The sequence below is a fragment of the Mesoplodon densirostris genome, chromosome 10 (genome assembly GCF_025265405.1).
Source record: "Mesoplodon densirostris isolate mMesDen1 chromosome 10, mMesDen1 primary haplotype, whole genome shotgun sequence".
NCBI classification, from domain to species: domain Eukaryota; kingdom Metazoa; phylum Chordata; class Mammalia; order Artiodactyla; family Ziphiidae; genus Mesoplodon; species Mesoplodon densirostris.
Genome location: NC_082670.1, coordinates 44,393,383 through 44,416,689, shown reverse-complemented (window position 1 = coordinate 44,416,689; position 23,307 = coordinate 44,393,383). Strand labels below are relative to the sequence as shown.

Sequence of the window (23,307 nt, the reverse complement as noted above, 5' to 3'; positions counted from 1 at the left end):
TGTCTTACTGATCTTTTCTCTCTAAGCCTATATTAAACACTCCATAAATATTTGTTGGACAGTATTAAATGAATATGACATTTGGTATTTTGTAGGAATAATCTAAAATTTTTTAATCAATAAACTAGAGGCTTCAATAGAGTACATCCATATTAAATTATGCAATCATAGATTTTCTTAAAATGTGGTTTTTGATTTTTTTTCTCTAAGGTACTGTTTTTTTCATTCTTGACAGCTGATTTCAATACCTTCCCTCATCAAGTATTTTTCCTTTCATCTAAAAAAGTCAATTTTCTCTAAGTTTACCTTGAAGCATGACCAAAGACTGTCGAAGGCGGCTGTTTTCTTTCCGGATGTTTGTTAGTTTTTGTTTCAGGCCTCTTATTTTTGTGCACAGTTCCTCCTTCGACAATTCTGCTAGAGGCTCTTCATCCTCACTGGAGCTCTCACCGGGCAGAAAGGCATTTCCCGAATATGGGTCTCTCTAAAATACAAGGCAGGCACAACAAAAGCATCAAGGGAGCTCTCATGGTTTATCCTGTGTTCCGGATGCTGCTGGGACTTAATTAGACCTACAGGCTCCTGCTCTTCCAGGAGGCGAGTGATCTAGCCTCAGCTTGGTCCTCCACTATCCAGGGGAACTCAGAATAAAAGAGGACATCAAAGTTTCATGCACACATCTCTTTCAAAACAGTAATCAGGATTCTGACTTTCGGCCTAACTTCATGAAAAACACAAAGTAGAAAAATAGTATAACAGAGTAGAATCAACCAGGCCACCATTCAGATCTTTGTAACTCATCTACGTCCTCCATTTCTCTCCCGACACCTCATCCACAGCCTCTCTGTTGAGACTATGCCATGAGGCTAATTTGGGGGTTGATTCCATCAGAGAAAGGAGAAAGATTTACCCAGAACAAAGCACTGATGTCTACCTTTTAGTTTAAAAAATATTTTTTAAGGACAGCAGGACAATAATCCGAAAACATATGCATTTGAGTCGTAAAACCCAGGCTTTGTTGAGGCAGAAAAGAATTTTCTCCAATTACTAAGCTGGCCTTTATATTTATATTAATCCAAATCTGGAAAATTGGAGCACAGAGTGAAATTTATAAAGATCCAAATCTAGAAGCCTGGAGTATGATGTTTATAAAAATAAACTTTAGAGTAGAAGAGATAAAGGCACATGTACACCAGAACACAACATTGTGAATCAACCATACTCCAATAAAAATTTTGAAAATAGAGATCAAGAAAGTTCCTGCTGAATAGGAAGCGAAGAGACCTCCTGGGGCCTGGCTGAGGAGCAGGAGGAATTCGGAACAGGAAGAACAGAAGGTCAGATTCCAGTGTCTGCTCTTCCTGCCCCGACCTTTGTGGGGAAGCGAGGTGGATCCAGGGGTCAGGGTAGGTGATAGAAACATCCAGATGAATGAGGGGCAGTCCCAGGGCAGCAGGGCTGGCTCCGTGCTTCTCAGCACATCATAAATGCCCTAAAGGGGCCCCAAGTCCAGCAACATCAGGGCAACACGGCACCTTCTGGGCCACAGATCAGAAATGGACAAAATTGGTGTCTGGGCAAATGGACCAGAGACAGTGTCCAGACTCCCCAGAGCTCATGCAAAGCAGCTGGAGAATCCGGAGGATCCCTGTGTCCCGTTCAGGAACTGGGTAAGTGCTGGGGGAACTGGTGAACAGAGAGACTACAGGGTGCCAGAACCTTACAGAAGTTGGCAGCAGGTCCCAGCACAGCAAACATCAGCAGATGGTGCCAGCAGAACTCCCTGGGAGCTGGAAGGAATGCTGTGCCTCAGCAGTAACAGTACTGGACACTAAGGAAACAGGCAGAAATCTTAGAGCCTGGGCAGAAGACCAGCTGTCCCTCCCCAGAGGCTGGATGATATGTAAGACTCCTCAAAACTTGAAACACTTCCCAGGAAAAAAACAGGAAGTGGAGGAGAGTGAGAAGCTAGTCTCCATTGAGACTTAAACCCTGAAGTGACTGAAACTATACCAATACCTCAAAGGGATTTTAAACACCAGAACACTCTAACTGGGTTTCCCTGGTGGCGCAGTGGTTAAGAATCCTCCTGCCAATGCAGGACACACGGGTTCGAGCCCGTGTGGGAAGATCCCACATGCCGCAGAGCAACTAAGTCCCTGCGCCACAACTACCGAGCCTGCGCTCTACAGCCCGCGAGCGACAACTACTGAAGCCCATGCGCCTAGCCTGTGCTCTGCAACAAGAGAAGCCACCGCCATGAGAAGCCCGCGCGCCGCAACGAAGCGTAGCCCCCTCTCCCAGCAACCAGAGATAAGCCCGTGCGCAGCAACGAAGACCCAACGCAGCCAAAAATAAAATTTAAATTAAAAAAAAAAAGAACACTCTGTAATTCACTGTCAATGGACAAGTTCAAGCTTTTTTTTTTCTCCCCCTTTTCTTATCTACCAGGGATGGAGAATTGAAAGCCAGATGAGATCAGTTATAGAAAATACAATTATATTTTTGTATGATCAGCAATGTATACATTCAACCTCACTCCTTATTTTATAAGTATACCAATCTATGTATGTATACATATTTCATTATTCCACGTGTGTATGACATATATAATATATATAATGGTAATGAAAATTACTATTGTCCTATGTTGGCAAGTAGCTAAAGTACTCATGCTAGATATATAAATCTTTAATAAAAAAACTGATGCATTTGGTTAAAAGGAAATTAAATATTTATCTAAAAAACTGAAGGATGCCTACTGAGATCATAGTTCTATGCAGAGTAATTGGGAAAAAATAGAATATATGGTCTAGTTCTTGCAGGAATTTCCCACAAGAGAGAAATGAAATCAAGCATAAATCCATTTATAAGCATCATTGGAAGACAAAGTTAATAGACAATAGATTGGGATAAGATACTTGCAAAATCTAAAACCACATGAAACTAATTTCTACAGTAGATATGGTATATGTGCCAATCAATAAGAATAGAACAGGAACCCACCAGAACAGACTAAGAAACCCAACAGAAACTATAAAAACTCAATAGAGAAAAGGACAGTGGCAGAGACCGCTGGCTATCACCAGATATTTGTTCTCCCATTCTTCTACAGTAATAGGTTTTTAGCTCAGCAGGTAGGTGTCAGCTAGATTACATTTCCCAGACTCCCGGACAGCTCAGTGTGGCTATGTGACTAAGCTTCCGCCAGTCAAATAGGAGTAGGAACAATGTGTACCACTACTGGGTCATGACCTTAGGAGGAATGGGCCGGCCTTCTCCTGCCTGAATTCTATTTTTGTTGGCAGAGAGGAAGGCATGCAGGTGGGAGCTGGAGTAGTCACCTTGACCCAGGGACAGAGGCTGTGTGTTCAGGAAGGTAAATGAACAAGATAAGACGGATCCTCAGCATTTTGGCACTGCTACAGCAACCAGGACTGCTCTTGCTATTACGTGAAAGGGAAATAAACTTCCATCTTTATACGCCACTGTGATATTTGGGTCTTTGTTACAGCCTTTGCAACATGCATCTTAACTAATGCAGATTTTGATACCTAGAAGCCGGATACCCAAAACTTGACATATGTTTGAATTACTTAGAGCTCAGGTTATGGTCAAAAAGAGCAAAGGTATAACATGCTGGAAGGTTGTTGACTCTTGTTAGACCTTGGTGATGACACATTTGGTAAAACTGTCACCTGCAATGCCTTGGAAGGCACACCATGTGCTTACTGAGACTGGAAAAAGAATGTCTGTGTGTATGAGTGACTTCTTGTCAGTGCTAGCTAGTTTGCGGAAATGGAAGGCTTTCTCCTTCCGTCTGCATTTAGAATGTAGCATGCAATTTAAACTGAGTCCAGTCATGTTAAATCTCCAAGGTTTGAAAAAAATGAATGACGTCTACATCTAAATTGTAAGAGATAAGAAAAAAAGCCTGTGAACTCAAGGCTTTCTCAAGAGCTTCTCTTTAAGTGTTCTCTGCCAGACACTGAAATCCATCCCAATGGTAAGCCTCAGCTTCAGTGCATTATCTTCAAGCTTTTTGTTTCATATGGCAATTAAGTCACTGCCAGAAGTTGGAGAGAAAAGAGGCTGAGCAGCCGTAATAATAGAGGAGAGGTTTCAGGCTTATTTATGACCAAATAAGATCTCTGGCTGTAGTTACTTGCAATGAAACCAAGCAGAAAGAAATAGTTTGGAAGGCTATTAAGTTTTTGAGAAACACAAATTGCAAAAGAAACCGTACTACTGGCCTGCTAGAGCAGGTGACTATTTTGCCCTCAAGGAACCACTGGACAACCTCCCACCACCCAAAACCTGCACCAGCAAATTGAAACAAGATATCATTTTCTCCCATCAATTGCCAAATATATGAAATAAGGACATAAATGCTAAGTGTTGGCAGGGAAGCACAACATGGAACCCCTTATGCACTGCTGCTGGGCATGTGGACTGATGTAGACATTCTGGAAAGCAATTTCATTGTCATATCAAAGCCATTACTCACCCTTCTAAGTGTTTATTCCAGAGACATTCTCACGCTGTTTCTTAAATGGACATGTATGCGGACATTTATTTTGTCATTGTTTGTAGTACCAAGATGCTGGAGGAAATCTAGGTTTTCATCATTGGAGGAAAGGACAAGTAAAATGATGCTATGCTTTGTTAGACGCAACGTATCGTATATAATAGCAATATAGATGTTAAAAACAGTGCTGATTGAAAAACCAAACAGATTGAGCTATATATTATGATACCAATGTACTACTAAATGATGTGTGAAATGATGGAGCCATAAGGTTGTACAGTGCAGCGTGATTTGTAAACAGACAAAACATGGATATGGAAACAAGCCATATCCATGCTAGGGGACAGTGGGTGATGACGTACAAAAGAGAAAGTTCTTTATATACTAATGGAAAGATTGTCAGAATACATTAAGTAAAAAAGCAAAGTACAAAGCAGCCTATCTAGTAAGTTACTTTTTGTGCAAAAGAGGGGATAAGAATATCTATATTCATATTTGCTTTATTTGAACAAAGAAACACTGGGAGGATAAACAAGAAAGCCATAAAGTGGTTACATGTGGTAGGGGGCCAGGAGGCAGGAACAGGGCGAGTGGGGCAGCTGTGTGGGAGACTTTTCACACACAGATATGTAATTTTTAGGCTTTTGATTTTTTTATTACTCAAAAAAGCTTCATTTTAAATTGAGCTTTCTGACTCTGTGCTTGTGCCTTCAACACTTCCACAAGGATTTTCTGCCCCTCCATAGGAAAGCATATGTGACCGGTCACAGACATGCTTAGCAGACATGGACCCACCATAGGCCCGGCTGACATGTTGTTTCGTTTTAGGAAACCTCATAAGAACTTTAGGTCTCACAGCAACAACTTCTCAAAGTCGGCCTGGGCACATTCCACACGCAGATTTTGGTGCTTTCCCAACCTTCTGGGTTTAAGAGTAAACAATTCTATTGCCAGGGGTTCGGGACAGCCTCGTTTTGTCAGAGGCTGTGTTGTGGGGCAGCCTAGGATGTGTGGCATGCCAGATGCTGGACCGTCTCAGTGCCTCCAGACACTATCCCCGGAGAGTAAAATATATTCTAAACCATGAGAATGTACAGTATGTATTTTAAGAATTAAACGAAAATACATGCACATAAGCACTCCATGTATTACAAAGACACACAAATAAAAAATAAAGGATAAACAGGTGGATAGTTTGTCCAAAGTGTAAGAGGAGAATGGGAGTGGGGAATTCAGATCAAAAAGGAATAAATGAATAAATACAAATAAGAAAGGGGCCCTGGCCAAACCTGTGATGAGGATGGGCTGCAAACTGGAGTCAAAAAAAAAAAAAAAAAAGGCAATAAATTTTAGAAGAGGTGTTCCAATTTCTCCAGTGGTTTTGGGAGAAAAAAAATATTTTCTGACAGTTTGCTGATCTTTAATGTCCCAGGAGATCAAGTAACGTTTGAACAATGTATAGTTGGCCACACTTTAATAGAAGCTGGTAAAATGGCTTGTGAATACGTTTCTAATTCAACTTGTTTAACATTAAAAAGAGAACATGAAATTTTATTCCTTCAGTTGAATAAAGAATTAAAGGGAAGAATCTATTAATGCAAGAGGGGGAAATGCACTAATAAATTGTGAAAGGAATTATGGAATTATGGCAGAGCAAGGGAAGAAAGTACCACCACAACAGCAGCACACCAACCTGCCCTTTATCCAGGTCACTGTTCGCATTCTCTGAGTCCATCGTCTCCGTCCTTTTCCTCTTTCCTTTTCTAAGAGCTTGGGTATTGGTAATTTCCTCTGTTTGCAAGATCTTCTGCATTTTCTCAGTTAGTTACCAAAGGTTTTCTGAAATTGTAGGAGGAAGGAATGCCCATGAGATGGTGCTACTCTGGATGTAGATCCATAATATGTTTACAACTGTATGTTTCATAAAGGGACTAGCCACTCAAGTAAATTATTTTACTTAATACTTTCTGTCATTCCTTCTCCCACTGGCTAATTTAGGACACACTTTCACTTGGTTCAAAATCATGAGGATATCATGTTTCCAGAACGTGGGATACAGGAAGTTGTCATTTATAAAATCAAATGGCATAAATTTTTTCCATCTTTTCAAGTTTTTTCTTGTCAATCAGTTATGAGGAGTCTAAAAAACAAAGTAGAAACCTTGTAAAATTATGCAAATGATTTGAGGACTGAAGTTATATAACTTTAGGAAAAAGACATTAATAATAGCAGATCTAGGGACTTCCCTGGTGGTCCAGTGGTAAAGAATCTTCCAATGCAGGGGATGCGGGTTCGATCCCTGGTCAGGGAACTCAGATCCCACATGCTGCGGGTCAACTAAGCCCGCGCACCACAACTACTGAGCTCACGCACCTCAACTAGAGAGCCTGTGTGCCACAAACTACAGAGCCCACGAGCCCTGGAGCCTGTGCACCACAACTAGAGAAGAGAAAACCTGCTCGCCACAACTAGAGAGAAGCCCACGTGCCTCAATGAAGAGCCCGCGCACCTCAACGGAGATCCCGCAGGCCTCATTGAAGATCCTGCGTACCGCAACTAAGAGCCAACGCAGCCAAAGATAAATAAAATAAATAAATGAAAATAATAAATAAATCTTTAACAATAATAATAGCCAATCTCATCAGGACCAAAAATATTCCAAGGGAGATCAGTAAGAATGGCCTAGAAATTTGTTCTGTTTTTTTCCTGAAAAGTCTAAAGTTTTGAGATGGAAGATTTTCTTTGGTGTAAACTTAAGAGTAGCACCATAAAGAATGCAAAAAAATCTCAAAGGCAACAATGCATTTCATTAAAATTTTCAGGTAGAATCATTTTTTCAAAACCTGATAAAACAGATGATAGTTTTTAGGTTTAATAGTTTTGAAATGACCAAATCTAGCTTTTGCTGTGTATGGATGATTCAACACTTTTGGTCATAGCATTTTTTTTAAATATTTATTTATCTGCCTGTGCCGGGTCTTAGTTGCAACACGCAGGATCTTCCTTGCTGCCTGCGGGATCTTCACTGTGGCATGTGGGATCTAGTTCCCTGACCAGGGATTGAACCCAGGCCCGCTGCATTGGGAGCATGGAGTCTTAGCCACTGGACCACGAGGGAAGTCCCTGTAGCATCCTTATTACTTGCATATGTTGGTTTGTTTTCATGAAAAGATATTTAATTATAAATAATAAAACTTTACAGAAGAGACTAGCTTAAAGGGAGTTCGACAAATATGTGGATTGTTGAGTAGAAGGTAACTATACTCTTTACCAAATTACACCAAGTAATCCTTTTAGAAAATATGGTTCTTTTACCTATTTTAAGAGAAATTCTTTATTCTCTACTCCAAGCATAAAATTATATTTAGTCTTTCCAAGATTGCTTGTTGTGACTTTTTGAAAACTTACTTTATGTTTTCAAATACACGAATAGTGCTTCAGCTAACACATGGGACTGGACTGTAATATCTAACTCACAAATATCAGAGATCTTACTTAGTATCAAGCTTTATTAATAATTTCAAAGATACAAGCAATCAAAAGGCACAGGCAGAATGGGGAGGTCTAGGACATCCTGGCTTTATAGGTTCTTCCTTCTAGAACAAGAGGTGAGGCCTCTAACTGAGGTTTGGGGGTCACCTCACACAGTGGGTGTGCTTAAGTCGTGATACTTCTCCATTTTATACCTAAGAGTTGTACAGCTTGCATGACCTTCTCTAGGGAGTTATAAGTCCATAGATCCTGGGTATGTTTGCCATAGGCAATTTTAAATCAAGGATACACAGTTAAGAGCATTCCATAGACAAAAACTCCACTTGTAGCAAATATCAATCATCTGTTTACTCAGAGCAAGGTCAACACAAATTTTCTGTGAAGCGTCAGATAGTACATATTTTAGGCTTTGCAGGACAAAGGGCAAAATCAAGGATATTATGTAGGTACTTATAAGCAAGAAGAAAATAAATCTTCACAAAAGTTTTATTCATAAAATTGAAACTATACTACTAATAATTGAGTATAACTTTTTGTCAGACAGGCCTAAAAATGAGACTGGAACTAAAAAAGATATCTTGTTTAATTAGGGTTCAAAGTGTTCCCTACCATCAGAATTAATGGCAAATGCTCACTTGCCAATGCTGACCCATTATGAAATTGTATGAATTTTGTGACCTTGGGTTAGGCAATGATTTCATAGATATGACAACAAAAACGTTATTTTCACAAATGATACCATCAAGAAAGTAAAAACAACTTACACAATGGAAGGAAATATATGAAAATAGATCTCACAAGGGACATGAATACAAGATATATAAAGAACTCTTACAACACAATAATAAAAAGACAAATGCCCGAGTTTTTTAAATGGACAAAGGATTTAAACAGACATCACTTCAAAGAAGATATATAAATAGCAAATAAGCACAGGAAAAGAGGCTTAGTATCATTAATCACTATATAAATGCTCATAAAAACTACAATGAGAGGCCTCTTCATATGCACGAAGATGACTATAATCAAAAAAGAAAACAAAAAGTTTTGGTAAAGACGTGGAGAAATTGGAACCCTTATATCTTGCTGGTGGGATTGTAAAATAGTGCAGGCATTTTGGAAAAGTCTGGCAGCTCTAAAAGTTAAATATTACATCATCATATGACACATCAACTTCATTCCTACGTATATACCCAAGAGAAGCGAAAGCATACATCCATACAAAAACTTGTACACAAACCTTCATAGCAGTATTAGCCATAATAGCTAAAAAGTGGAAAAAAGCAAATGTCTATCAACTCATGAATAGATAAATAAAATGTGGTGCATCCATACAGTGAAATATGATTCAGCAATAAGAAGAAATGAAGTTCTGATACATGCCACAACATAAATGAGCCTTGGGAACTTTATGCTAAGTGTGAGACATCAGTCCCCAAAGATCACACATTGTATGATTCCATTTATGTGAAATGTCAAGAATCGTCAAATTTATAGAGACAGAAAACAGATTATTGGTTTCTTAGGAGTGAGAGATTGGGGGATTGGGGGAGGAATGCCTGCTAATGGGTTTCTTTCAATGGGGACAAAAACGTTTTTTAAAAATTGGATTGTGGTGTTTGTTGCACAAACCCTGTGAATAAACAAACAAACAAAAAAACATTGAAATATGTACTTCAAGTGGGCGAATTGCATGTGAATAATATTTCAATACAACTATTTAAATACATAGTAGGTTCAAATATTTTCTGCAAAATACCTTCTGATGAATAATAAAATGAATAACTGTAGGCTTTAAGGACCTTACATTTTCACAAGTTTTGTAAAATTTTCCAACAAACATTTCTCCTGCTCCACACACATTTTTTTGTTTTTGTTTTTGTTTTTTTTTTTGCTGTACGCGGGCCTTTCACTGTTGTGGCCTCCCCCATTGCGGAGCACAGGCTCTGGACGCACAGGCCCAGCGGCCATGGCTCACGGGCCCAGCCTCTCCGCGGCATGTGGGATCTTCCCAGACCGGGGCACGAACCCATATCCCCTGCATCGGCAGGAGGACTCTCAACCACTGCGCCACCAGGGAAGCCCCTCCACACACATTTTTAACCACCATCAATTGTATCACGTCTTAGCAGATTCCACCTCAGGTTGTACTGAATTTGTGTTTTCTCAACCTCTTTGGAAATATTCTCTGCCACAGTTGTTTCACAGACTATTTATAATGGTTAATTTGTGAGTCACTCTAAATTAATCAGCAATTACTCCTCAAATAAATAAGAACTGAGCAATATCAGTAACATCTGTTGATTTGTCAAGAGCCAAGAAAAACTCAGAGTCATTTGCCGTGTGTTTTAATTATGTTGCTCCTGATGTCCTCATTCCTTTGAATAACTGTTTTTGCTGAAAGGCAAATAGTCTTAAGTAATTTTATTTTTTTCTGGGCACATGCCTTAAGCTACTGCAATAAAACACGATTTAATTAACTCACTATTGGTAAATGGCTTTCCTTAATTGGCTAACAAACAAACCACCCAGAAACTTATTTTGGTTACAGACTCATTTTCATTTCTCATTTTTCTGAAGAAACTCTGCTGTGATATTTCATTAAAAATTTTCTAATTGTTGTGACTTGTCCTGTGAGTTGGATGAATGCTGAGTTTGGTAATGTGACATATATATGTTTTTTTTTTAAGCACAGCTATAGAGTCAGTGTTAATACACACAATGCTTTCCATCTAGTTTGGTAACAAAATAATCCACACGCCACTCTGCTTTAAAAGCACTAGGTCAGGGCTTCCCTGGTGGCGCAGTGGTTGAGAGTCCGCCCGCCGATGCAGGGGACACTGGTTCGTACCCCAGTCCGGGAAGATCCCACATGCCGCGGAGCGGCTGGGCCCGTGAGCCATGGCCGCTGAGCCTGCGCGTCCGGAGCCTGTGCTCTGCAACAGGAGAGGCCACAACAGTGAGAGGCCCACGTACCGCAAAAAAAAAAAAAAAAAAAAAAAAAAAAGCACTAAGTCAAATTTTCTCTTTCTTTTCTTGCTTTGGCATACACTGGTAGTAAAAAAATAAAATGCAATGTCATACAATGGTATGACGATATGCACGACACTAAAACAATGTCAAATTATTACAATGGCATCACTGTGGTTTGTGCTGCACTGAGCAGGCTACCCCGTGTGGTCTCTGTCACAACTACTCAGCTCTGCCCTTGCACCATGAAAGCACACAGGCAATCTGTAAACACAGCAGTGTGGATGTGCTCCAATAAAACTTTACCTGTGGACACTGAAACTTGAATTTTATACGGTTTTCACATATCATGATATGCTATTCTTATATTGTTTTTTTTCAACTATTTAAAACTGTAAAAAACATTCTTAGCTTACAGGCTGTACAGAAACAGGAGGCAGGCAGAGGGGCAGCAGGCTGCTGAACCCTGACCTAGGGGCTCAGTTATCACATTGAAAAGGAATTCAGATGTGTCACATGCTTCCTTTTCCGCCATCCTCATTTCTCTTCCTGGCATGCAGAACAACCGCTTTAACTTCTTTCTCCCCAGTGCCTTACTTCACTGCACATTATTACTAAACATTTAGAGCAGTACTTGAGAGACACAATATATAGCCAGTCAGATCCTACAGCAAATTGTTATTATTTGATAAAACTGGATTTTGCCAGATTTAACTGGTCACCATCACTAAATAATAAGTATTATTTAGTGATGGTAACAGATGCTAGAGTCCTGGTTCACAGGCTTTGCTGATAAGCCCAGGGTGGGAGAAGGGGGACTGGGAAGTTACTGATTAATGGGTATAGAGTTCAGTTTTGCAAGATGAAAAGCGGTCTGGAGACGGATGATGGTGATGGTTGCACAACAGTGTGAATGTACTTTAGGCCCTTGAACTATACGCTTAAAATGGTTAAGATGTAAATTTGATGTTATGTGTTCTTACCACAATAAAAAAATTGGAAAAGAATTAGTTTGCAAAAATAAAGATTTGTAATATCCTAACTGTACTAAAATTTTCTCCTGCTGATATGATTTCATTAAAGAGCAAATCCTCAAGTTTCTTCACAAACACACAATTCATTCAAGACCAACCAGAATGGACATATCAGACCTCTTTTAGAAGCTCTACTTTTCAGTAGATTTCAGGCCACTGTTCTTACATCCACAAACAGGTGGGTCAAGGTTTGTACTACCTGCCAATTAGCAAATTCAGAATGGGTATTATGAATATGGCTATATATTAAACACTACTAGTTCCTAAAGTTGGTAAAAAAATTTACCATGGAGTTATCTGCCACTCTTTATTTTTTTAAAAATAAATTTATTTATTTATTTTTGGCCGTGTTGGGTCTTCGCTGCTGTGTGCGGGCTTTCTCTAGTTGAGATGATCTCACTGCAGTGGCTTCTCTTGTTGCAGAGCACGGGCTCTAGGTGCCTTGGCTTCAGTAGCTGTGGCACTCAGGCTCGGTAGTTGTGGCTTGTGGGCTGTAGAGTGCAGGCTCAGTGGTTGAGGTGCACGGGCTTAGTTGCTCCACAGCATGTGGTTTCTTCTTGGACCAGGGCTCGAACCCGTGTCTCCTGCATTGGCAGGCGGATTCTTAACCGCTGTGCCACCAGGGAAGTCCCTGCCCTGCTTTATATTTTATTTATTTATTTATTTATTTATTTATTTATTTGCTAACAGAAACCATTTGATTAATTCCCAGGTAGTTGTAAAGGGCAAGATTAAATATAACCACAGCCATGAGACTCTCCCAAGATATGTGGTTGGATGAATAACATGTCAATGGCTTTCAATTTTTTTCCAATCTTTTGTAGCTCACGGCAAAATATACATTCTACATTTTGATCCAGAAAACACACATACACACATACACCCACACACAAAAAACTAAAACAAAATTTCAGAAAACATACTCACTTTTACTGCATGTGATGCATTCTTTCAGTTTCTATTCTATCTACTGTATTTTATTTCATTTATTAAGTGCTGACTGATCACAGCATGTTAAGTTGATTTCGCAACTCACTAATGGGTTATAACCCATAGCTTGAAAAATGTTCTAACCAGTCTCCAAGTTATGAAAAACACGTATGAGAAATAAGACATAGAGAATGGAGAACTTTGTAACTAATGAAAGCAAATGAAATTAATAAAAATATAAATTATTAATGCATTTAGGTTTACTTTTAATATGTCAATACTACAATTAATGCAGGAGTTTAAAAATACAAAAGCCGCTTCTGAAATTCTAAGAAACAAAAGGCATCATATTTTTTAAAAATAAATTTATTTATTTTATTTTTAGCTGTGTCGGGTCTTCATTGCTGTGCGTGGGCTTTCTCTAGCTGCGGCGAGCAGGGGCTACTCTTCGTTGTGGTATGCGGGCTTCTCTTGTTGTGGAGCACGGGCTCTAGGCGGGCAGGCTTCAGTAGTTTTGGTGCACTGGCTTAGTTGCTCCGCGGCATGTGGGATCTTCCCAGACCAGGGCTCGAACCCATGTCTCCTGCATTGGCAGGCAGATTCTTAACCACTGTGACACCTGGGGAAGCCCAAGGGACCACATTTAAGGAAACTAAATGAACATCAAAATATCATTCAGGTATCTCACCTCCCTTTGTATTTAAATAAAAATTCTCTTCTATGAATTAAATAAAAATCATGAAAGGCAAGTACGGCACTACAATAAAACTTAAGAACCCTTTCAAATGGCCAGAAGTTTTGGATTGTTTTCTATACATATCGGTTTTGGAATGTACAGACATAGAAGGTCCTCTTCAGTACTCAAGTCAGAGTATGAACTGAAGACTCCCCTCTAAATGAGTTCCAAAGTGCCAGGAAAAAAGTGCCAACATATTTCTAAATATCCAGTGGCTGGTTTAATGTTCTCTGTAAAATGGGCTACTAGTTTCAGCTCAGCCTTTGGCAAGGCATGGAGGAGGAACATGTCCATATTATTATTTTTTAATTATATATACACTAGAAGAAGGCAAATCAGGATTGGAATGGCTCTGAATCAACTACACTTCAATTTTTAAAAAAATTGAAAATCTGCAAAAAAACAAAAAAACAAAAAACACCAAAGATCAGAATGGCTCTGAAGGGTTGGGTGCCCTTTCCTGCAGCAAGCACAGCGCTCTACTGAGCAAAGCAAGTGCTTCCTCATCAAAGTGTCTGACTTCTGGAGAGAAATTGCAGGGTTTTACTAATATCTATTAGGGAGCATTTCAACTCACTCTTTTTCCTCTCGCCGTTTTCAAATGCCATCTAACGTGTTTTCAATTTCCAAGTTGTTCCAGAAATACCCCAACTAAAAAGATGATCAATATACTTTAGGATGATTCGGCAATGCTGCTAAACTATGATTGCATGACTTAGACTGACTGGAGACTGTGTGTGAACCTCAGAAACACTAAGTGTGTTTGAGGGACTCTAGACCTGAATCATTTTCAACTTCCCATGATGAGAAAGGAAAGAAAAACAGTCTCATCAGGCCAGAGTTTGTGGATGCACTTTTACTAAAGCTAATTTAACCAATGAGCTGTGATGTCATGCACTGTCATGCATGTAACCATTATCTAGGAAAGGAATTCATTTAGCTCCCCATCCTGCCCTACCTGACATCCTTAGATCTTTCCAATCCTGTCTGCTTCATTTAATAACAAAAAATATATAGTTAATATTTACTGAGTACTTACTATACCATTCAAAGCATTTAATCTGTACTACCTCATTTAATTCTCACTGTCGTGCTCCAGGGTAGGTCCAAGGATTATTCACACTTAACAGATGAGGAAACTGGGGCCTCAGTGGACCCTGGCAACCAATCCCAGTTGCTAACCCATAAGAAGGACTCAAGCCAGAAGTTAGAAACTAATCATCAAGTCAGCTTTTCAGCAAATTCTATCACCTCCAGTAACTAGCTTTTGCTTTCTTTGCTTGATGAAGCTCTTACAGGGCCCTCCTTGCCAAGTTCTGCCTCATAGTCCCATTTCCCCAGAGACTGGAGTCTTGACAGGATCATCAGAGCTTCTCAGGACTCTCATCCTGCTCAGCCACCAGGGCTGGAGACCCTCTCTTTGCCCCTCTGATCCCTTCTTCCCCCAATCTTTAAGCTGCTCTCTAAGCCTGGAGGTTGACACGCTTGGGCTCCCTTGCCCTCGTCCCAGCTGGGTTCAGCCAACAGCATATCCAAGCAGGAGATCAGAGGGAAGGAGAATAGGGAGTTAGGAGGATGTATCCTCCTGCCTCCCTTCCTGTGGGCTTGCCTTGTCTATGTGACCCTCTCCTTTCAGGTTGCGATAACCACTTCCTTCCCTCTCCCTGTAAGCCTACAGCTGGTGACATTTCCATTATGACGAGGCCTGAGGTACAGCACTGTTCCTCCTGGTTTGCCTACACCCAGCTGCTATGGTCAGAATGGGTCCTCCCAAAATCCGTATGTTGAAATCCTAACCCTCATAGGTAATGGTGTCAGGTGATGGGGCCTTTGGGAGGTGATTAGGTCATGATGGGGGGAGCTGTCATGAATGGGATTAGTGTCCTTATTAAACAGTCTCCAGAGGGATCCTCAGCCCCTTCTGCCAGGTGAGGACACAGTGAGATATCGGCAGTCTGCAGCACGGAAGAGGGGTTTCACCAGAACCCAACCATGCTGGCACCTGATTTAGGACTGCCAGCCTCCAGAATTGTGAGAAATACATTACTGTTGTTTATAAGCTACCCATTCTCTGGTATTTTGTTATAGCAGTTTGAACAGAGAAAGACATGAACTTCATCATCTGAACCAGAGTCTCTCTGCTGCTCCTGACCTGGCAGGAAAGCCAGATGCCAAATGGCTCAGCCTCTGTCTCATCTGTAATGAGACAGTGAGACCAGTTCATTTTCATCTCGATGTGTTCAGGAACAAGACGCCTACAGCAGAGAGATAATAGTGCAGAAATCAGAGGCTGGGAGCATTGGAAGATAATCTTCACCTGCTCCACAATGTCACCTGTCCCCTCAAATGTCTACGAAAAGCCTGTAGCCACATAGAGAACAGACTTGCAGTTGCCAAGGGGGAGGGGAGTTGGGGGAGAGATGGATTTGGAGGTTGGGGTTAGCAGATGCAAACTAGTATATATAAAAACGGATAAACAACAAGGTCCTACTGTAGAGCACAGGGAACTATATTCAATATCCTGTGATAAACTATAAAGAAAAGAATATGAAAAAGAATATATATATGTATAACTGAGTCACTTTGCTGTATAGCAGAAATTAACACAACATTGTAAATCAACTATACTTCCATTAAAAAATAAAAAAGCCTGTAGCTGTGTGTGTATGTGGGACCACCTGCAAGTCTGCACAAAAAAGTATATGCAAAACTCAGAGGGACTCTGGATAAGTTTTCCTATGGTTCTAGGGCCTCCAAAACCTTTTCTAAGGAATATCAATTTTTGTGAGTATTTTTCTCCTTGGCTATTCTTATGTTATTACCTGTCCCCACCCTTGATATTTATGTGCCTTTTCCCCATTTATCAGAAACACAAGTGCAGAGTTACACCTAAAGAAGAGTAAGAACAATGAAAAGTTCTATTTTAGGATGACTGTTAAGTCATGTAAACCATCTTCCATTTCACATTTTTTTGATTAATGTAGAACATTCTATCCATCTTGAAATTTGAGTGCAAGATGAGATCATTAAGATTTTTGCTTTAAGGAACCATATTCTAGAACATTAATAAGTTTCAGACCAATTTTTTTTTTTTTTTTTTTCGGTACGCGGGCCTCTCACTGTTGTGGCCTCTCCCGTTGCGGAGCACAGGCTCCGGACGCGCAGGCCCAGTGGCCATGGCTCACGGGCCCAGCCATTCCACGGCATGTGGGATCCTCCTGGACCGGGGCATGAACCCATGTCCCCTGCATCGGCAGGCGGACTCTCAACCACTGCGCCACCAGGGAAGCCCCAGACCAATTTTTAAAATTCACAAAATGTAATAATTTTGATGCAGGAATCAATGCCTATGCATAAAAATCAGGAGTGATGCAACTTTCAAATATTAATTTATCTTATCAGTTATAACATGAAAGGACAAGCTAATTTCTCTTTGAAATATCTGCCATGTTAATATCGTATATTAATGAAATTAAGTGTATACCATTTACCAATGTGTCTATTAATTTTGTCCTTTAATAGTCTTGAAAGTTTAGGTCTAACATAATTAATCTGCTGAGTCACATATTTCAGATAATTTACTCAATCAATCATCTTAACTGCTTTGCCCCCTCATCTACTACCAATATTAGATACTAATATTATTTCAATACAATATTATTACTACCAATTTCTTGCTCTAATATTCTTTTGTACCCTGTTGAAGCAACATTACATTCCCTGATGAGGAAACCCAGGACATGGTCCTGTGCCCTGTGAGTGAGGAGAAGTAAGCAGGGACCATACCAGCCGACTCCCGGGGTGCTGGTGCCCCTTAATCCAGGCACCTAGACCCAGACTCCATCAGCTCACCTGGGGCAGACCGCCAGGACGTGGGGGACACTAACTGTGACCCTGCAGTGTCTACTCAAGGTGGGTTCCTGCTTCACTGCAAATGGCCCCAAAATGAAACTGCAAAGAATAGACCCAGAGGGATCTGAGACACTCAGGAAATTGTGGTTCAAAGGCTGTCTCTGGGTGGAATGCATGAATATTGTACAAAACCCTTCACAGCCTACGGGGTCAGCAGGGAACCTGGAGGAGATAGACCCACCAGGCTGAGAGAGTAGGACATCCTGGAAACTGGACTTGCCCCCTGGAGTGAGGAAGTCCCATGATGAAATAACCAGCCTTGTAATGTGATCACAGTGACAGGACATGGGGACCTAGTGTCCTGGGAATATGGGGGGCGGGGTTCACAGGCACGGCAAGCGTGGGAAGCCAGAGACAGTGGGTGGATGGAGCTCAGCCACTAGGATGGGTGGGCGGTCTTCCACACCACAGGCAGGGTTATCCTGGTAGGATCCAGGGCCCCAGCTCCCAGGTGTCCGGGGAAGGCTGGATGTTGAAAAGCCTCACAGCCGAGGCTTAGGCAGGATGTAGGAGGAGTGGCCGCTACATTCACCAGGATATCCAGGAGTAGTTTCTGGGAGCCTAAGTCCTTGCCTCTCTTTTAGCCTTAAGACTATGGAGATCCTTGCAGACTCAGCTGAAGACTGAATTCTAGGACCAGTGTTTTTCGCTCAGAATGGGCTTATGCATTCAAACATCTAGATGGTTGTGGAGTGGCCCTAGATAGTTAATACAGGCTTCCCTTCTCAGGGCTGAAACTGACATCCCAATGAAAGTTACTGAGTGAACTCTCTTGCCCCTCTCCCAATCTGTTTAAAGTCTCGGGAAGACAAGGAAACTCAGAGAACACTGTCTCCACTTAGCCGTAGGGTGGGCGGTGTTCGCCTGCATTGGGGAAATGTCCCTGAACTTGTATAGGTTAGAGCTGAGTGCTTCCTGGGCTCATCCTAGGCTGACGGTGCTCCAGACCCTTCTCCCAGTCTCAGGGGAGGCACTTAGGTGATGTGATGCCGATGGATGAGAGAATGATTTGATGCTGCAGAAGCCTTGGTATCTGTGTGGATTTGTATGGTTTTGAGGATTCTCTTTTTCTTTTTGGTCATAACTCCTTAAGAACCTGGTGAAAACTATGGACCATGTCCCTCTAAAGAGACTCACAGTTTTACATATAATTTCAGGTCCCTAGAATCCTGTTCGTGAATTCCAGGTTAAAAGCTCCTACAGCAGAGATAAGACCAGCAAGAACAGGCTTTAGGTTTTTGGCTTTCTTCTTTGACATGTAAACTTTACTGTACTCTAATTCAGTGAGTTTGCTATTTGTTTCCCTGTCTTACTCCATAAAGTATTTTGGAACCACAAAAACATTTTAAGACATATTTTTCTTTCTGTTCCTAAATCCATGAGATGTCATTACACTGGGATAATTTCAATACTCTCTGGAACTGTGTGTGTTTGAAACAACTTTTACTAATTTTCGGTTACTCATCCCATTTTCCTTGATACGCTTGCTATCTCTGTTCTCTTAGTGACATTCTTTCAGGCCATCAGCGTGCTGATGCATTAGCATACAAAGCTACTACCACAAAATATTTAACGAAAAAGTCCTACAAAAAATTATTGTAAGAAATGGAGATAATTTAGCTATTAAATATTGCTGTTGTTTTATTAAGACAATCTGGAATTTAATTCATAAACATCAGTTAATCAAGAATTTATTCATCTCATAACATATTTACTATGTAACTTATAAACCTCTTACCTTACTTTTTTCCCTTAAGAATGTTAAAATGCTTGTAATGAACATGGCAACTCTTATCTTGGATCTAGAAGGCAATGACTTCTGCTTTCAAACTTGCTTTGTAAGTTGCCCATTCTTAGAAATGGTGGAAATATTTCACACTATCTGAATAATAATGAACAAGGCTGCACAGTGATTTATAACTCTGAGAGCTTTATAGTTTGATTTATGAACAGCTCTCAGATTTTCCACTGGCAGTTCATACAACTCTGAGTAAACTTTCTGGCCAAATGACTCAGTATTTTGCTGTATGACTAATCCCACACTCATTGTGGAAACTGTGGAAATGAATTCTATTTGCTTGTGGATAATAAATGATTACTTTACAAAAACTGTCTGCAAAGCATTATAGAGTAGATGAATTCAATTATACTGATGTTTTTAAACTATCAAACTCAGCAGACTTTTTTGAGAAGTCTGTAATGTTCACAAAAAAGAACAACCCCTCCCTCCAAGCATTATCATGGATTTTGCCACCCATAGGACAACAAACACTAATTAGGCTCTAAAATTTCTAAAACATTAAAAGAACAATTTGGGATGATGTCATTTGAAATATTTTCTCTTACAATGATGCCTTTAAGTTATTTTCCAAGTTTTTATTATTGTAAAATAAAGTCCTTTCCTGGGATATATTTGCTGCAAATATTTGATATTATTGCAAATAACAATTGTTTCTCCTTCAAAAATGCAAAATTTACAAAGACAATAGTGATGCATCTATATGATGGCTCCCCTGATTCTGGTGGCTGGAAATTGCCTCCAAGATTATGTTAGTTGCTGTAGGTGCTCCCAAATGATATAGTTCCTTGAACTTTCAATACAAGAACATGTATATGGTTGGCATAGGCCCTGGTCTCAGAGTGCCATGAAAACTATTTGGGAATAACCAGGCATACAACATGTTTCCTCAGATTCCTCCCAATTCCTTTCATGCCATTGATTTCTGAGAGTAAAAAACTTCACTTAGGATCAAGAAGGTTGCCAGTCCAAAGTCAGTATGATTTATTTCAAATCATTTATTGCTAGAGCCATTCTTACCCAAACTTTTTTTCAAGGGGGTAACATTCCAATGGAATGTCTCTGTGTGATTACCAGTTGGGTAACTTCTATCGAGGTTTGTAATAAACGCTTACAAACAGCCAGAGCTACATTCCAAGGCATTCGTTCTCTTTCCCTAAAAATCCTTCTTCTAGTCTGAGCATTAGTAGCCAGGGTTGGTGGGGAGGGGCCCAGGGGCAGGGAGCCATCACAACAAGTCAGGGTCAGTTTTAATTCTGCAGAGTCAAAGGCAGTCTGAGAGCAGAAAGAACCGGTCTCGGGGACCCAGGGAGCATGAGGACAAGTATCTAAACCACAAACGCATTGGAGAGGTCATCTTCTCCCCTCCCTTCAACTCTCAGTTTCTCTCCCACTGCTGGCTCCATCTCCCAAGTTGTACCCCTGTCCTGACAAAAGCCCATGTGCTGCCCTTTACTCAGGCTTTACTTGCATTTCTACCCATGCATTCTAGAGTTAAATTTCTCCAAAGACTGTAGACGGCGCTCTTGCCTCTTTCCCATGTCCTTGTCCCTCTCCAATCCACTCCCGTCTGGGTTCAGCCTCTCCCACTGCGATGAGCCAGTTCCCCGGAAGGTGTGCATAGGGCTCCTCATCACTGGTCCTCAGTCCTCAGGCTCCTTACCCCAGATGTGCATCTGTCCTGGGAACCCCTGAACTGGAAGCACTTCCCACATGTCATGTGCTCTCCTTCTCCAGTCCACAAAGGGAAGATATCTCCAAAGCTCTGATTCCAGTTTTTTTTTTTTTTTTTTTTTTTTACTTTCTGCACAAAGTGTAAAGGTTTTTTTCTTTTTATTAAATTATGTGTAACATAGGCAAAATTACTTCAGTCAATAAATTTTTAAGGAATTTCACATGTTCTGACTTTTTCCACTGCCAATCACCTTTGTTCCTCCAAAGCCAGAACCTTCAAGATAAGGTAGCCCTTGCAAAAAGAAGTTTTGCTCAATCCACAGTTGTCATGTCAGTCCGTCCACAGTCATTTTAGTTGGGCTTCTTTGATCTCCAATGGAATATGGACAAACTTCAACATTCCCCACCTGTAATCTTTGGGATCCAATTTCCTCAAGCGGTTTTCTTTAGGACCATGTTTAGGGTCAGGAGATGGAGCTGCCTGGTTCTGAATTTTAGATACCCTTTTAAAATGCATTAAGTTCAGGGCTTCCCTGGTGGCACAGTGGTTGAGAGTCCGCCTGCCGATGCAGGGGACACGGGTTCGTGCCCTGGTCTAGGAAGATCCCACATGCCGCAGAGCGGCTGGGCCCATGAGCCATGGCCGTTGAGCCTGCGCATCTGGAGCCTGTGCTCCGCAGCAGGAGAGGCCACAACAGTGAGAGGCCCGCATACCGCAAAAAAAAAAAAAAAAAAAAAAAAGCATTAAGTTCAAATCATATTCACTCCTAAGCTGTCACACCCTAGAACAGTAGAGATCATTGGGATGTGCCAATACCTAAGATAAAAAAAGCTTGACTGTTTGGCTTTTCACAGTTCACTTGGCAGCTCTGTCTTGTAGTTCTTCCCCACAGATCTAACACGTAGTTCTATGAGTAAAGGAAACCACATAGTTACTCTACGAGGCATTTCCAGCGTTGTAGGTTTACAGAAAAAGCCCCATCGGGATAGACCTCAACTGAAACGAGTTCTTTCTACACTTTCTCTTCCATAGTCATTTCGTCCACATCTGTGACTTCAACTATAATTGATGTGGGTGATTCCCATCTGTCTCTGGTTCTCAGTCTCCAGCCATGTTTTCATGGGTAATTTCACACGGATGACCTTCTGACACCTCTGCCCCTCAATGGGTCTGAAACTCAGTTTGTCACCTCTGCCTTCACAACTCTTCCTTCACCCGAGCCCAAAACTTGAGTCCTCTGCAATCCCTGCCTTTCCCTCAATTGGCCGCCACACAGCTTAGATGGATCCTTCTCTTCTTTTCTATATTTCTCCCTGACCCAAACATCAGGAATTTGTGCCATAACTTCCTACCTCTAGGGAGGTACTGCAGAAGATGTTTCTGTCATGTTATTAAAGCCCCTTACTCTTATCTTTGGGAGCAGAATGACTCAGTGATGAGGGGCCTTGGGGAGGGCCTGGGGCCACCAATGGGCAGGGCTGGTATATGAAAGTTCCCTCCTCACACACGGTCCTGCCTCTTGCTCACTCGTGCTGCAGGCCTCGTGGATTGGAGAGTGTCAGGCTCTTCTTAGCCTCTGGTCTTCAGGTGAGAAGTAGTACAAGTAGGGTTCTTTCCTGCTTTACTGTTGGGAAGGACTGTAATTCCTAGCTGTGACTGGACGGGGGTGCAGAGTTAGTGGAAAAGGAGTAAGATGCCCCATTTTGGCTTTGAGCCTAAGCTATGCTCTTCAATCTGACTTCACCCTGAATAAGGTTAACATTTTAATTTCCTTTTGGTTCCTCGTGTGTGTTCTCAATTTGGTTGAGCATCTAAAGGGAAAAAGGGCTGCAGGGTGGACCATCTTCTACATACCAGATACCAAACTCTCTTAACTAATTTCCCCAACTCATTTGTCTTCTCTTGGGTGACAGTGCTAGCTCACTATCATAAAAAGTCAAAAAATTATATATACTTTTCCATCTTCATTTTTTCATTCTTTGGTGTGAAAGATTTGGCCATGGACTTTCCTCCTCCACCCCTACCTCCATACTTTAAATTTGTGAATTTGATATAATGTTAATTATTCGTTTTTTAATGAAAATCTATCAGAAAGAAAAGGTATGAATTTTACTAAATTAACTTCCAAAAAGGATTGATTGGTTGATTTAATATTTATTGAATTCCACAACGCATTAGCATCACACAAACACACAGAAAGAAGCAATTAATAACATGCCATTATTTGGAGAA

The 23,307-nt window shown here is 40.9% G+C and overlaps 1 protein-coding gene and 1 non-coding gene across 2 annotated transcripts in view; both read right to left on the bottom strand.

The window, feature by feature from the left end:
- The window catches only part of BEND6 (BEN domain containing 6), a 57,986-nt gene that overhangs the window by 32,699 nt on the left and 1,980 nt on the right, over positions 1-23,307 (bottom strand). The window contains exons 2-3 of the mRNA XM_060110053.1: positions 6,222-6,367; positions 307-484 (exon numbers count right to left, since the gene is read on the bottom strand). Coding sequence (XP_059966036.1) covers positions 307-484; positions 6,222-6,341 — 298 coding nt within the window. The 5' untranslated portion in view covers positions 6,342-6,367. The remainder of the gene's footprint in view (positions 1-306; positions 485-6,221; positions 6,368-23,307) is intronic.
- Positions 21,942-22,072, bottom strand: LOC132498069 (small nucleolar RNA SNORA18). The gene has a single exon (XR_009533688.1). It is a non-coding gene; the product is annotated as a small nucleolar RNA SNORA18 (small nucleolar RNA).